The sequence below is a fragment of the Podarcis pityusensis genome (genome assembly GCF_964106645.2).
Source record: "Podarcis pityusensis genome assembly, chromosome: 10".
In the NCBI taxonomy this organism is placed as follows: Eukaryota; Metazoa; Chordata; class Lepidosauria; order Squamata; family Lacertidae; genus Podarcis; species Podarcis pityusensis.
Genome location: NC_138035.1, coordinates 34,881,683 through 34,895,477, shown reverse-complemented (window position 1 = coordinate 34,895,477; position 13,795 = coordinate 34,881,683). Strand labels below are relative to the sequence as shown.

Below are 13,795 nucleotides of genomic sequence, written 5' to 3'. Positions count from 1 at the left end.
ATTATCTAGGGTCCAAGTGCAAGTGCATATGTAACTTACATCCGGTCAGAAGATGCACTCAGAGCCATACAGTGTGTCAATAATGTGGTAGTAGATGGAAGAACACTTAAGGTAATATGAATGTGTATATGTAACTATAACTATGAATGTATGTGTTTGTAACTATATAAGAATAAGGTTGTGTGTGTGTGTGTGTCACGTAATGGCAAATGTCTATCAGTACATGTAACTGAGCACCATGATACTAGAAGCTGAATTCTAAAACAGGCTTACTTCTAAAGTATATAGTTTGTTGACCTTTATAGTTAATGTCTCGTTTCCCCCCCCCCAGGCGTCTTTAGGTACCACAAAATATTGCAGTTACTTTTTGAAGAATATGCAGTGTCCTAAACCAGACTGTATGTATCTACATGAATTAGGGGATGAAGCAGCCAGTTTTACAAAAGAAGAGATGCAGGTATGTGTGTTGCAACCCATACCATGAAATATTACTCTAAATGCCTCATATTTCTGATCTGAGCCAGTAAATCAGAATTGAAACTACAGTTTTGATTTCAGAATGTGATTTAGAGAAACCACGATTGAAGTATTTAAGCCAACACATGAGGAGAGTAGGAAGCATGCATACATGCATCATTTTATCTGTATGCCACCTTTCCATAGTTAAAACAATGCTCAAGGGGGCTTCCAACGTGAAAACAATTACATAGTTACAAATGTAACAAACGTAGTCATAAACAGTAAATAAAACATACCAGGAAGTGCACAACCAAATAAAACAATTTCCACCTTAAATCATAATAAGATCTAAAAATAAAGATACAAAAATCATTATCAACAAGAGCAACAACAACAAGACACACACACACCATTCTCCAACCTAAGGGTCTGTTCAGCAGCTTCAGCTTTTGTAACTGGAGTCAGTCAGGGCCCCAGCTTCCCAGGCCAGGTGGAAAAGGCCTGCAGTGCAGGAAGCAGGTCTTCCAGGTCTCACAGCCAAGATAATCCCTGCTTGACCATGGCAGCCTGACAGTTGTTCAGCCAGGATATTTATGTCCAAACTGGCTTGACTGTCTTCTCTGCTCCTTCTTTTTGAAATGGAGATAATGCCCAGGCCTGGATTGAGAGGAAATATAAAGACTTTGAAGCATTCTTGCTGCAGATTTGAAGTTCTATAAACTGAGCTGAGAATAAAAGGTAGCAGTTATGTATTATATGGGACGCAGGTGGCGCTGTGGGTTAAACCACAGAGCCTAGGACTTGCCGATCAGAAGGTCCGCGGTTCGAATCCCTGCGACGGGGTGAGCTCCCGTTGCTTGGTCCCTGCTCCTGCCAACCTAGCAGTTCGAAAGCATGTCAAAGTGCAAGTAGATAAATAGGTACCGCTCCGGTGGGAAGGGAAACGGCGTTTCCGTGCGCTGGTCTGGTTCACCAGTAACGGCTTAGTCATGCTGGCCACATAACCCGGAAGCTGTACGCCAGCTCCCTCGGCCAATAAAGCGAGATGAGTGCCGCAACCCCAGAGTCGGTCACGACTGGACCTAATGGTCAGGGGTCCCTTTACCTTTACCTATGTATTATATAAATATAATATAATAGTAAATCTCCTACATGGTCATCTAAAGGCAATGGATAATAAAAGCAAAAAATTAAAAACAAAAAACCCTACATTTAAAAGAAAACTGAAAGCAGCACAAATTAGAAACTCATCGCAGAGATGCATTTATCCATCTGTATAAATGAACAAAAATGTCTGCAATAGTTATCTAAAGTGCAGATAGTGGGTGCTTGTTGTACCTCAACAGGAATGCTATTCTGCAGAACAAGGGCCAGAACTCCGAACTCAGATCAACCCCAATAAGTATGGACAGTGGTCAGGGATGATGGGAAATGTGGCCCCCAAGTTCCCTCTCCTTCCTTTAACTTATCACTCTGCACCTTCTGAGCAGGTTACCTAAGAAACTGAAATGGGCATTGTGGGGTACACCTATGAAATGTGATCATTACTATGAATTGTTCTGAGGTTACCTTTCAGTGAAATTAGAAAGGTCTTAACCAGCTTGCAGTAAACTCCCTTACGCAGCAGTGAATTTACATTCTTACGAAAGAGGCCAAAATAGTTGTCATAGTCTTGTGATTTGGTGGGACATGGACTAGGTTAGCTTAAAATAACCAAGCTTCTCTTATTTGAACATGAGAAATGAAATTTTGATGTAAAGAAGATTTCACTGCAAATTACCAGGTTGACAGAGTTGCATTATTTTATAACTTTTTTTTTTCTACCCCAGGCTGGTAAGCATCAAGAATATGAACAGAAGTTACTCCAGGAATTATACAAGTTAAACCCCAACTTCCTCCAACTGTCTTCAAATGCAGTCGACAAGAACAAGAACAAAGTGACTTCACTACAGAGGTATGATGTGTAAGTAAAGGTTCTCTGCGTGTGCTCTTTAGTTTTCATCAAACCTCCCCCTTTACCCCTCTTTCTAAGCACTCTGCTTCACTGCCTTACTGCTTAAGCCAGCACATTTGACATCTTACTTCCTTTGTATCATTATATAGATGTATGCACCATTTTCAAACAACTGTTTCAGCAGATGTTCTCATTAGTGCATCATTTACAATTGTAAAATAGTATGGTTTGGTGTGAAATAGCAGGACATGTCATTAAACTGGAAATACAAAATACAAGATTTACTCATTTTAAATACAACACAACATTACTATGAATGTGTGAGCCCACCTTGCCTTTAGAAGGTGAGAATGCCACAAAGGACTCATCTGAAAGACAAAGTTAGTGTAAAATCTTCTGACTCATTGCAACTTAGTTGAGATTTTTGGTTCAATATGTTGGCTGCTAATATGTAGGGTGCAGACTTTGACAGGGTAACATAGATTTATATGTCTGTTTAATGAAAGGTTGCTGAGGGTTTTTTGACTTAGCACCTATCTATTCCAAGTAACAATTTTAAGTGGTTGTCTATTTCTGGAAAAGCTTGCATTACTTAATAGCAGAAACACCATTAATATTTAGAATATGACATAAGGTTTGTGCTTGCAAGATACTTCTTGAGTTTGAATGGTAGTCAGACTACTATTACCTCTGGTTTAGCCTCTTGAAGTATTAATAAGTGAAACCTAAATGAATGGGAAAATCTATTTGTGACTGAACACCTGAACTTTGTGACCATGGCAAATGATTGGTGAACAAGAATTTGCACTCTTTAGATTTGCACTCTTATTGGGGATCCTTTTCCAATAAGATTTCAAGAGCAACCTTGCTCAGGATCCTAAACAATTTTTCCAGTGCCAAATCTTAGCAGATCAGCATTGCCTCTTAAAGGAAAAGACAAATCTTGTATTAAGGAAAGTTGATACTTTGACTCTGGGCAGAACATCAGATCAGTTTTGTCATGTGCAAGCCTCTCATATGGATAATGATACCTTCTTACTCTCTTGGCTGTTGTATTAGTGTGAGCTTTGCAAGAGAAATACCGTTTCTTCAAGAGCATCAAAAGAAATAAACCAAACATGCAAGAGTCAAGTCATGTTTTCTCACAGTGTGGTCTGATCTGATGGAGTCACATCATAAGGCAAGAAGAAACAGCAAGAAGACAATGTCTTTAGAAATGGCTATAAATTTGGCTCTGTCCAGTCTCTGCAGTAGGAGTTTTTCAAGAACTTAATTACCATTCTTACAAAAAAGCCCAAGGTAGATTGGGTATGCATGACCATTCTATCTGGACCATAAAACAAAGTAGAAATAAGCTTACTTCCTACTGGTTCATTCTGAATTGTCTGTGCTGTCTCAGCAGTCTTACATCTCCAGTGATTTATTTTATAAGATCCCAGTAAGCTTGAAAGCTGAAGAAACTGAAAAAAAGTTAGGTTCTTGCTATCCTCTTGTCATCTGTTTTGATGTTTTTTGCCACTCTTTACTGTACATCTAAGTACTTAATCATAGAGTTCAGCTTTGTTCCTGAAACAAGTGTCATCTAAGTGGCAAATAAGTTGGTTCTGCATTCAAAACAGAAAATGCATCTGCTGTATACTTCATGAAGATTTTCTTTCATGATTTCTTTATTTTTATTTTTTCTGCTCAAACTTAACTTCCATTGGTCCAGAGAAAAGGCTGTGATTCCCACTGCTTTCTGATTTCATACAGTCCTTGTGGGCAGTAACTTGAAATGCTGACAGAGAAATAGCCAGTTTGTGAGTTCACTCATCAGTTACCGGCATTCAAATCTGGAAGAGATGTAGACAAGAAACTTCTATGTGGGTGTAAACTTTAGAACACGGTAGGCAAGCAGATAAGAATTACATGGCAGACTAATTTTCAACTTGATAAATGGAACTGACGGTGCCATATTTACCTTCTTGTAGTGTCTGCTTTATGGAACCAATCCAGAAATGCATGGAAAGATGAGGAATCAATATAAAAATTGAAAATGCAATCAATTTTTGTTAGTTAGATCAGTGACGCTTGGTTTTAAAAAGCAGGGTGTGTTGTTCCACATTCATTTTGAGAACTCATAAATTTATGAGGAATGAATGGCAAGACAAGATACACATTTTGAAAAGAGCACAGGTCTCTAAACAATCATTATAAGTTACAGTTCTAAATATCCTTCATTCCTTGCTGGGATGGTGATTTCAAAAATAGGGTGAAACTAAAGGACTAATTAGGAGAAAGAAACATTTATAATTATGTTGATGATAAATATTAATATTTATTTGCATATACATACAAAACCCATCAGGGAATGTCTGTTTAAAGATGTGATTCCCTGCTTCAGTTTACCTTTATTCATCCTCTCAAATAACTTTACACACCAAAAGAACCTTATTTAGTGATCAATGCTTATATTAGCCTGAGTTTTGAAACTTTGGGAATAAATACTTGAAACGAGACAAATTGGGTAACTTAGAACTTATAACTGGTACAGTGATATTTCAGAAGTGTATAATGCCAGTCAGATGGGGAAAATCCTCAAGGACAAAGCATGGATATAGCATATGAAGGGTAGGGGTAAGATTACTCATAAAACTGGAGAATGTTGGGATGAAAGAACAGTTTAAGGACCACATGTCTTGGTGGGATTCACCTAATTAAAAAACAACAACTATAAGTGTAAACAGCCTGCCTGGTGCAAGAAAACAGTTTCTTTCTACAGTCTTAATAGCAGACACTAACTTTTCTGTTGAAGACCCATATTCCTCTGCACAGTATATGGCATGAGGAATAATTTTCCCAGTGTTTCACTATTAAGATTTTCTACATAACTTGAACTCTCTTTTACTTTCACCTCTTTCCAGACCCAACAGTAATAACAAAGATGCCTGGCCATCATTACAGAGTTCAAGTAAATCAGTCAACGGCTTAACTATGGAACACAGGAAAACGCCTCCTATTTTAGAAAATGGCACAGACTCAGAACACATGACTCCAGATGGTCCAGATTCAGATTTCGGGTAATTGTGCTGCCTTTTATACTTTAGTTAGCTTTCTTTCTCTCTCACTGATGTGGAGGGATGATTCTCTAGCCTCTGTCAAGAGAGCTGGATTCAAGTTAAAATGGTTGGCCTGAACCACTAGGTGATGCCTAGGTGGGGGGACTGCACATTATTTTGCAATGGGCAGTTTGTTCAGGAGAAGTCTGTGTCTAGGCCAGAAGATGATTTTTAAAGGTAAGGGTTGTGGAAAAGGCAAGGCATTTTGAAACAAGTTTCCTTCTGCGTCTGTGTTCTAGCAAACCACGTACCTCACTTCAGCAAACAATTTTTAATGTTCTTTAAGAGAAAAAGTTGCTTAGTAGGAACTCTCATCTTTTAGGTAAGAGTCATTTAGTTAATTGTCTTGAATACTCTGATCTCAGTTGGCAGATCGAAGTACATTACACTCTTCACCCAGGCATTTTGTTAAGCAAGTATGGCACTGGATTGAGATCCATCAGCTTTTCCCTCCCTTTAGACTACTAAGACTACTTGAATTTGTGTTTAATATTGCAATATGTCCCTTGCATCATAAGCATCATTGTGGGGCTTTTATCAAGTTGGATTCAAAATGCAAGTTGTATAGCACAGTTGCACAGCATATTATTCTTTTGAATTGGGAATACTGATGTGTACTGTTGCAGTGTGGAAACTGCTTTCTTAGGCTCTAGTTTCCCACCTGTAATAGGTTGAGGTGGGAGAAAGTGGCCATATAAGTTGCCTGACTCCATTGTTTCTTGTTCTAGTGTTAATGAGGCACCAGAACACAGGAAGTTACTTCCATGTTGCACCAGTAATGTATGAGCTGGGCCTAAGAAGCTTACTAGGAAATAGGGTAACTCACTGAGCTGGGCCTAAGAAGATTATTAGGAAATAGGGTAACTCACTGAATACCTTGTATTCTTGCTCTAACATTGACCTAATATTTCAGACTTCATCACTAGAAATCATTGCAGACATCAACACTTTTGGAAGTAGAATGTCAATAGAAGAGCTTTCCTATTTAGAAAAACATCCCATTACCTAATTTTGAAGCTGTCCTGCTGAGAAGAAAGTGATCTGCTTTAGATATTCCATTGTGGATTACCATAGCACTATTGAAATGTTGTAGTAATGCTTTATATGAAGCTAAGCATCTCTTAGGCTCTTGTTTAGTTATGAGCCTGAAAAAATGATCTGAAAATGTTCTACACATCTGTAGTACTGGTTCAGCTGACCAGGATCCAAAAGTCCACACAATGAATAGGACTTTTTCGTCTTTCCCCACTACTGTCTCATCTTCCTCCTCCACCATCCCACAACCACTCCTGAAGGTTAGAAAACATTTCAGAGCAAGATTTAACATGGTACAAAAGGACTACAGTTGAAATAAAAAATTGGCAACCTTTCCTCCGTGAGTGGAAGAGCTTTTTACGCTTACCTTAAGAAACTTTTGGTTCCAGCCTTCGCCTGTGGCTAGTCTTATGCCTAAAATGGGCTGATTTGGGACTTTTGAAACCATATTCAGCACTTCCTCTAAGTGGATCATAGGTCTAATCCAGATATCAAGATTTTCAGAGGCATGCTATCACAGACTTAACAGGATTTCAAGCCTATTTATTTGTAAAGGGGTTTTGAACATCTGGCAACTTCTATGAAACAGCTGTGTTTCTGGCCGCAGAACTGAAAGACTGCAATATTTCTAATAATGAGAAAAGAATTAAGAAAAAATTAAGTTTTGTGTTTGAATAATTAATTTAAAAGTTTCAGTTCATTATGAGTGTTAAATAATTTTACACAAAGAAAAAACAACCCATTTCACCTAGTTTTACTCCGTGCTTTGCTTAAAAATATATATAGTGTTAAGTGGGCTGAAACAATGTAATACACACATTTATATGTTTCCCTCTTTGCCTGTGTACTTAAGATAATTCAACAGATATTGAAAGAGTCGTGTTCTGCCAAAACCTCTAAAATGTAGGCTATAGCTGGAGTATAGTGGTCGTTTGATTTTTGAGTTTGTATGACTTAACAAACATAAATTCTTTTTAGAATACTTTCTTGTGTTGACTTCCTGCTTCTGTAATTGATTCAGATGAGACTGTATATAGTCTTGGTTATCCAGTCCTATATCATCCACAGACACGTGAAAACAGACATATGTCTATGTCCTTAGAATTAGACTTTATTGTAAGAAGAGTTTGGGAATGACCAGTATAGCTTTGAATAGATCACTAAATTCAGGGTCACACCTCACAAGTATCAATCTTAAAAGCAGGAAGTGATTCTGCTCATTTACACTCAATGGCTGAGATAAAATCAGCAAATGATTTACTTGCCTGCTTGACGCTCCCTCTTTTTTCTTTGTAAGAAGAATTACAAAGAAATTATTCCAGTTACAGATAGGTAGCCGTGTTGGTCTGCCATAGTCAAAACAAAAAAATTCCTTCCAGTAGCACCTTAAAGACCAACTAAGTTAGTTCTTGGTATGAGCTTTCGTGTGCAAGCACACTTCTTCAGATACACTGAAACAGAAGTTGCCAGACCCTTCTATATAGTGAGAAGGTGGGGAGGGGTATTACTCAGAAGGGTGGTGGGAATGGGTGATTGGCAGATAGCTGAGATGAGCCTGTTGACGACTCTTAACGACTGCAATAGGTCTTACAGGAAAAAGCAAGGGGTGAGAAGGTGAGAAATGGCTTTGTCATGTATAATGATATAAGAATCCAATGTCTTTGTTCAGGCCAGGTCTCTCCATGGTTTTAAGTTTGGTAATGAGTTGTAATTCAGCAGCTTCTCTTTCCAGTCTATTTCTGAAATTCCTTTGTAGTAAAACAGCTACTTTGAGATCTTGTATAGAATGTCCTGGGAGATTGAAGTGTTCTCCTACTGGTTTCTCTGTCTTGTGATTCTTGATGTCAGATTTGTGTCCGTTTATTCTTTGGCGTAAGGTTTGGCCTGTTTGTCCAATATAGAGAGCTGAAGGACACTGTTGGCATTTGATGGCATACACAATGTTAGACGATGAGCAATTAAACAGTCCCGAGATGGTATGTGTGATGTTGTTGGGGCCAGTAATGGTGTTGTCCGGGTGTATGTGACAGCAAAGTTGGCACCTGGGTTTATTGCAGGCTCTGGTGCCAGTGTCCGTGTTAGGTCTGGTTGTAGTATTATTGTGGGTTAGGAGTTGTTTAAGATTGGGTGGCTGTCTGTAGGCAATGAAAGGTCTTCCTCCCAGAGCTTGAGAAAGAGAACTGTCATTGTCCAGGAGAGGTTGTAGATCTCTGATGATGCGTTGTACTGTTTTAACTTGGGAGCTGTATGTGATGACTAGAGGTGTTCTGTTCAATAATTTCTGTAAACAAAGAAATTATTGTAAGACCTATTACAGTCGTTAAGAGTCGTCAGCAGGCTCATCTCAGCTATCTGCCAATCTCCCATTCCCACCACCCTTCTGAGTAATACCCCTCCCCACCTTCTCACTATATAGAAGGATCTGGCAACTTCTGTTTCAGTGTATCTGAAGAAGTGTGCTTGCACACGAAAGCTCATACCAAGAACTAACTTAGTTGGTCTTAAAGGTGCTACTGGAAGGATTTTTTTCTTTTTTCTTTGTTACCTTTTAAACTGTTAGGATTACTTTGTCATTTAGTTGCATAAGGAATTATGGTGTCTGCAGTCAGAGCACTTTACACAAAGTACTGGAGGCTGCAAAGTATACCATATGCAGGAGATTGGATAGATCAAGTGTGGGAATATGCATTTGTGGCAAAACTAACATGTTTGAGAAAAAAGGAAAGGAAATTGGTCTTGTTTTGTCAAATATTGTAATTTATTCAAATGTCTTTGCTTAACAATCTTACGTTTTAGGGTGTTTGAAATTTTTATGTTTAATGCAGAAAAAGAAAATATATTTATTGTTTTATTTATGACTATTTTAATAGATGCTCACTTGGTTGACATCTTAATTGAGCTATCCAGTTTGACCCCAAGATCTCCTTCCTGATCAGTCACAACCAGTTTGGACCCCATGAGTGTATATGTAAATTTAGGGGTTTTTGCTCCACTATGCATCACTTGCAATTTCTTTGTTTTTAATACTCTGAACAACTTAGTGTCATCAGCAAACCAGGTCACTTCTGTACTTGCCCCTAACTCCAGGTCATTTTTGAACAAGTTAAAAAGCACTGGTTACAGTACTGATTTTTGCATTCCCTATAGAGGAAGAACCGTCTATTTATTCCTGCTTTCTGTTACTTAACCAGTTGCTCATCCATAAGATGACCTGTCTTCTTTTCCTATGACTGCTAAACTTGTTCTAGGTTCTTTTGGTGAGAGAATTTATCAAAAGCTTTTTGAGAGTCTCAAGTATGCAATGTCAACTTGGATACCTCTGCTTACATGCTTGTTGACACCCTCAAAGAACTTTAATGGGTTGGTGAGACAGGACATACTCTTGTGGAAGCCATGCTGCTTTTGCTTCAGCCTGACTTGCTCTTCTGCATGTTTGGTAATTCAATTTTTAATAATTCTGCCCACCAGTTTTACTAGATTAATGTTAAGTTAAGCTGCCTATAATGTTCCAAGTCCTAGCTGGATTCTTTTTAAACAATAGATGCTAGCTACATTGAACAGTTTCCAGTCCTCTAGTATGGAGGCTGATTTTAGGGGCAAATTACATATTTATATTAGAAGATCAGCAATTTCACATTTGAACCACTGAGGAAGCTCACTTGTGTAACCCAGATGCTTTGGTCATTGGCTGTGAGACGCTTTCAGTCTTAAAGTTACATAGCAGGCAGATATTTTCTGAATATTTGCATTTGTCCATCAGTTGATGTCCAGTGGCTTACAGCAACAGCTGCTGAGTTTGTCAACAAGATGGAGACAGTATATTATTTTCCAGTTGAACTGCCATATCAGCCAATTCATTTTCTAGCATCTTGGTTTCTTCTAGTGTCTCAAATGTTAGCCTTACTTAATACTGCAGGTTGTGCTAGCATACATTTGCAGTCTGAACCCAGCCAGTGCACCTTCCATCATGCATGCCTGGCCTCATCCCCTTCGCTCACTTAGCTTTTGACAGCACCTGATCTGGTATCTCTCCTTGTCCTGCTGTCACCATTCCTTCCTCAACTCATTCTTTTCATGGTTTTTGTAATTGCTGATCTTATTCCAAGTTTTTTCTTGTCCTTTCCTGGCTCTTCCTGTTGCTCTGCTGTTCTGATTTTGGGTGAGTGGATGCATGAGCGGCTGGAGCTTCAGTTTTGTCTCCTGTTAAGTGGGAGGTTGTGACAGCATTCCTATTGTCTTGAAACTGAAGCAGCACAAAGGAGAAGTGAGCTTTTCTGCTGTGGTGAATAGTTTTATTGGTTCATTCACTTTCTATTTTACCTTTATTCCTTTTGCCTCTTCTCTTTCTTTCATGTCTCTCCTCTCTTTACAACTCAGTGTACTGAAATCTAAATTGGGGAGTCCTCTGGGTTCCATCAATCTCAAGTTGAGCACAAAGCTCTTATAAATAGATATGGTGCCTGCTTCATGGACACCAGTTTAATGTCGGGGGCTGATAGTAGGGGCAATAGACAAACTTTGATTGCTGTGAGGTTACACTGAGTAACAATGAACAAGCAGAATGTGCAAGATGGAGCTAATCAGCATGCTGTCAGTTATCTCCGTGAACTAGGTTTTCTAAAAATATTTTTTAAATTAATTCCTACAGTTTCAGGCCATCAGGCTGTGTCTTTTACATTTGCCTAATAGTTTTTCTTTCTCTCTAGCACTATCGACAAACCTTCAGATTCTCTCAGTATAGGAAACTGTGATAACTCGCAGCAGGTAAGCATCTTCTTAACTCTTGCCAACTGCATACCCTTATATTTGCAAAGGACTATATTGTGTGTTGAAATATTTATTTGCCATAATCTTAAATATACCTTCCTGCCTATCAGCTGCATAAGATGGTTGCTTGATTAAAACTTTATACTAGCTGTAAAAACACATGTTATTTGGAAATGACCAAATGGTTGTTAAAAGAAGAAACTGTTTTTTACTATACAATTGTAAAACTGTTTGCTTTTTCTTTTTAGATATCAAATAGTGACACACCTTCACCACCACCCGGCTTATCAAAATCCAATTCAGTCATCCCCATCAGTTCATCCAATCACAGTGCACGGTCTCCCTTTGAAGGGGCTATAACAGAGTCACAGTCTCTCTTCTCGGACAACTTCCGGCACCCCAACCCTATTCCAAGTGGACTCCCTCCATTTCCCAGCTCCCCACAGACTTCAAATGACTGGCCGATGGCACCAGAGCCACAGAGCCTCTTCACATCAGGTATAGTATTAGTTAGACAACCCATGCACACAATAGCTTGAAATAATATCTTCAGGTGCTTACATTTACTTACAGTTTAGCATGAACTTGACAGTGCTGCTCAGTACTGCTCCAGTTTAAAGAACTTGTGAAAATGTCACAATTATTATTTTGTAAAGTGCTTTACTTTTTTCATAGATCGTGGAAATGTAGATTCAAAATAAAGATTCAAAATAAATAAATAAAACCTTACATAAATCATATTTTGTGCTTGTATGCATATGGTCATTGATGCTAATGAGCAGTCAGACCAATAAGAACATTTTGCTTAAAATTGCAAGCGGTGAGACATTTTAATTAGTAACTGAACAGTTCTTCTCAATCAAGTTCCTTCATGTAGACATCTCTAGAATTATCTAGCCTCTAGCAAGGAATATATGCAGTGGAAAGAGTGGTTTCTTACATTTAAAAGACGAAGAAGTGCTACTGTAATGTGTTGCAGAAGGTGGATGGGAAATTCATAGGGTTGGATCTTGAAAACCATGAGGTGCTTCTGCCAGATTTTTCAGCAACTTCCCTAGTAGGCCCACACAGCCTCCACCTCAGCTTTCTGAAGGGGCTTGTTACCTTCGGGAGCAGCTTTTCATCTGAGACAGAAATGTGAAATTCCCAAGTAGAGGATCAGTTTAGAACTATAGGGAAGAAAAATGCAAAGATAAAGAAAGTTGCTTTCTTGGTAACTGTACACCACTAGAACATAAAGGGTATTGTGAGCTTTAATCTAAAAACCAGTTGCCCCTGGAATAGGATTCCCCAACCTGTTACTCTCCAGATATTTTGGACTACAACTCCCAGGACCAATGGGAATTATAATCCAAAACATCTGGAGGGTACCAGGCTGGGGAAAACTGCCACAGGAATGAGAATAACCAATTATTGGAAAGGGAAATCTGTCAGTATTTTGACTCATATTAAGCTGGGGAAAATGCAAGTTTGTCGTTAATAACCTGTTTTAAATCCCACAGAAACCATCCCAGTATCCTCGTCTACAGACTGGCAAGCGGCGTTTGGATTTGGTTCTTCCAAACAGCAAGAAGATGACTTGGGGTTTGATCCCTTTGATATCACCCGCAAAGCCTTAGCAGACCTGATCGAGAAGGAACTGTCGGTCCAAGACCAACCCTCCCTCTCGCCCACGTCTCTCCAGAACCCTTCCCCACACACTACAACCGCCAAAGGGTCAGGCTCTGGATTTCTGCATCCTGCTGCGCCCGCAAATGCCAACTCTCTCAATAGCACATTTTCAGTCTTGCCACAGAGGTTCCCGCAATTTCAACAGCATCGAGCAGTTTACAACTCCTTCAATTTTCCAGGCCAAGCCGCTCGCTATCCTTGGATGGCCTTCCCACGCAATAACATCATGCACTTGAACCACACAGCAAACCCACCTTCAAATAGTAATTTCTTGGACTTAAACCTCCCACCACAGCACAGCACAGGTCTAGGAGGGATCCCTATAGCAGGTAAGTGCGCTGAGAAAGCATCAGTGAGCCTTGTTCATGCCTTCAGCTTCTCTAAATCAGAGTAGCGAGAAGGGGTTGATGGTATTTGGTACTGGAATTGATAATGTAACTATCATGATGGAAATGTGTTTTTATGCATTTTGAAAATGAAATGTTTAGCTTGGAATTTAGCCTTATAATGAGCTTTATAAGGAAAGTGGAGTATCATATGTCCAATCATCCTTATTTCAAAAGTGATTTTATGATTTACATTGACAGTCTTGATCATGCTGTGGAGTTGATCTTTATTTTAAATATATAGTTTACTTAATTGCAGAAATAGATTACATTTTAACTTTTTTAAAAAAATGAATTCTTCAGTCCCGGTTCATGATGCTTGGCATATATGGCAGGAAAAAGCTATTTTTTATTTATTTTTTGAAGTATTTGTATACTGCTTTCATACAATATATATCCCGGGGTACTTGCACTTTCCAAAGTCA

At 38.8% G+C, this 13,795-nt stretch overlaps 1 protein-coding gene across 9 annotated transcripts in view; it reads left to right on the top strand.

Moving 5' to 3' along the window:
• CNOT4 (CCR4-NOT transcription complex subunit 4) overlaps positions 1–13,795 on the top strand; it is a 55,762-nt gene that overhangs the window by 22,002 nt on the left and 19,965 nt on the right. For 4 of the 9 annotated variants that reach the window (XM_080972095.1, XM_080972098.1, XM_080972090.1 and 1 more), the window contains exons 5-11: positions 10–111; positions 332–457; positions 2,289–2,422; positions 5,317–5,472; positions 11,253–11,310; positions 11,562–11,811; positions 12,816–13,313. In XM_080972095.1, coding sequence (XP_080828221.1) covers positions 10–111; positions 332–457; positions 2,289–2,422; positions 5,317–5,472; positions 11,253–11,310; positions 11,562–11,811; positions 12,816–13,313 — 1,324 coding nt within the window. The remainder of the gene's footprint in view (positions 1–9; positions 112–331; positions 458–2,288; positions 2,423–5,316; positions 5,473–11,252; positions 11,311–11,561; positions 11,812–12,815; positions 13,314–13,795) is intronic. The other 5 variants (XM_080972093.1, XM_080972097.1, XM_080972092.1 and 2 more) reach the window with 3 other exon arrangements.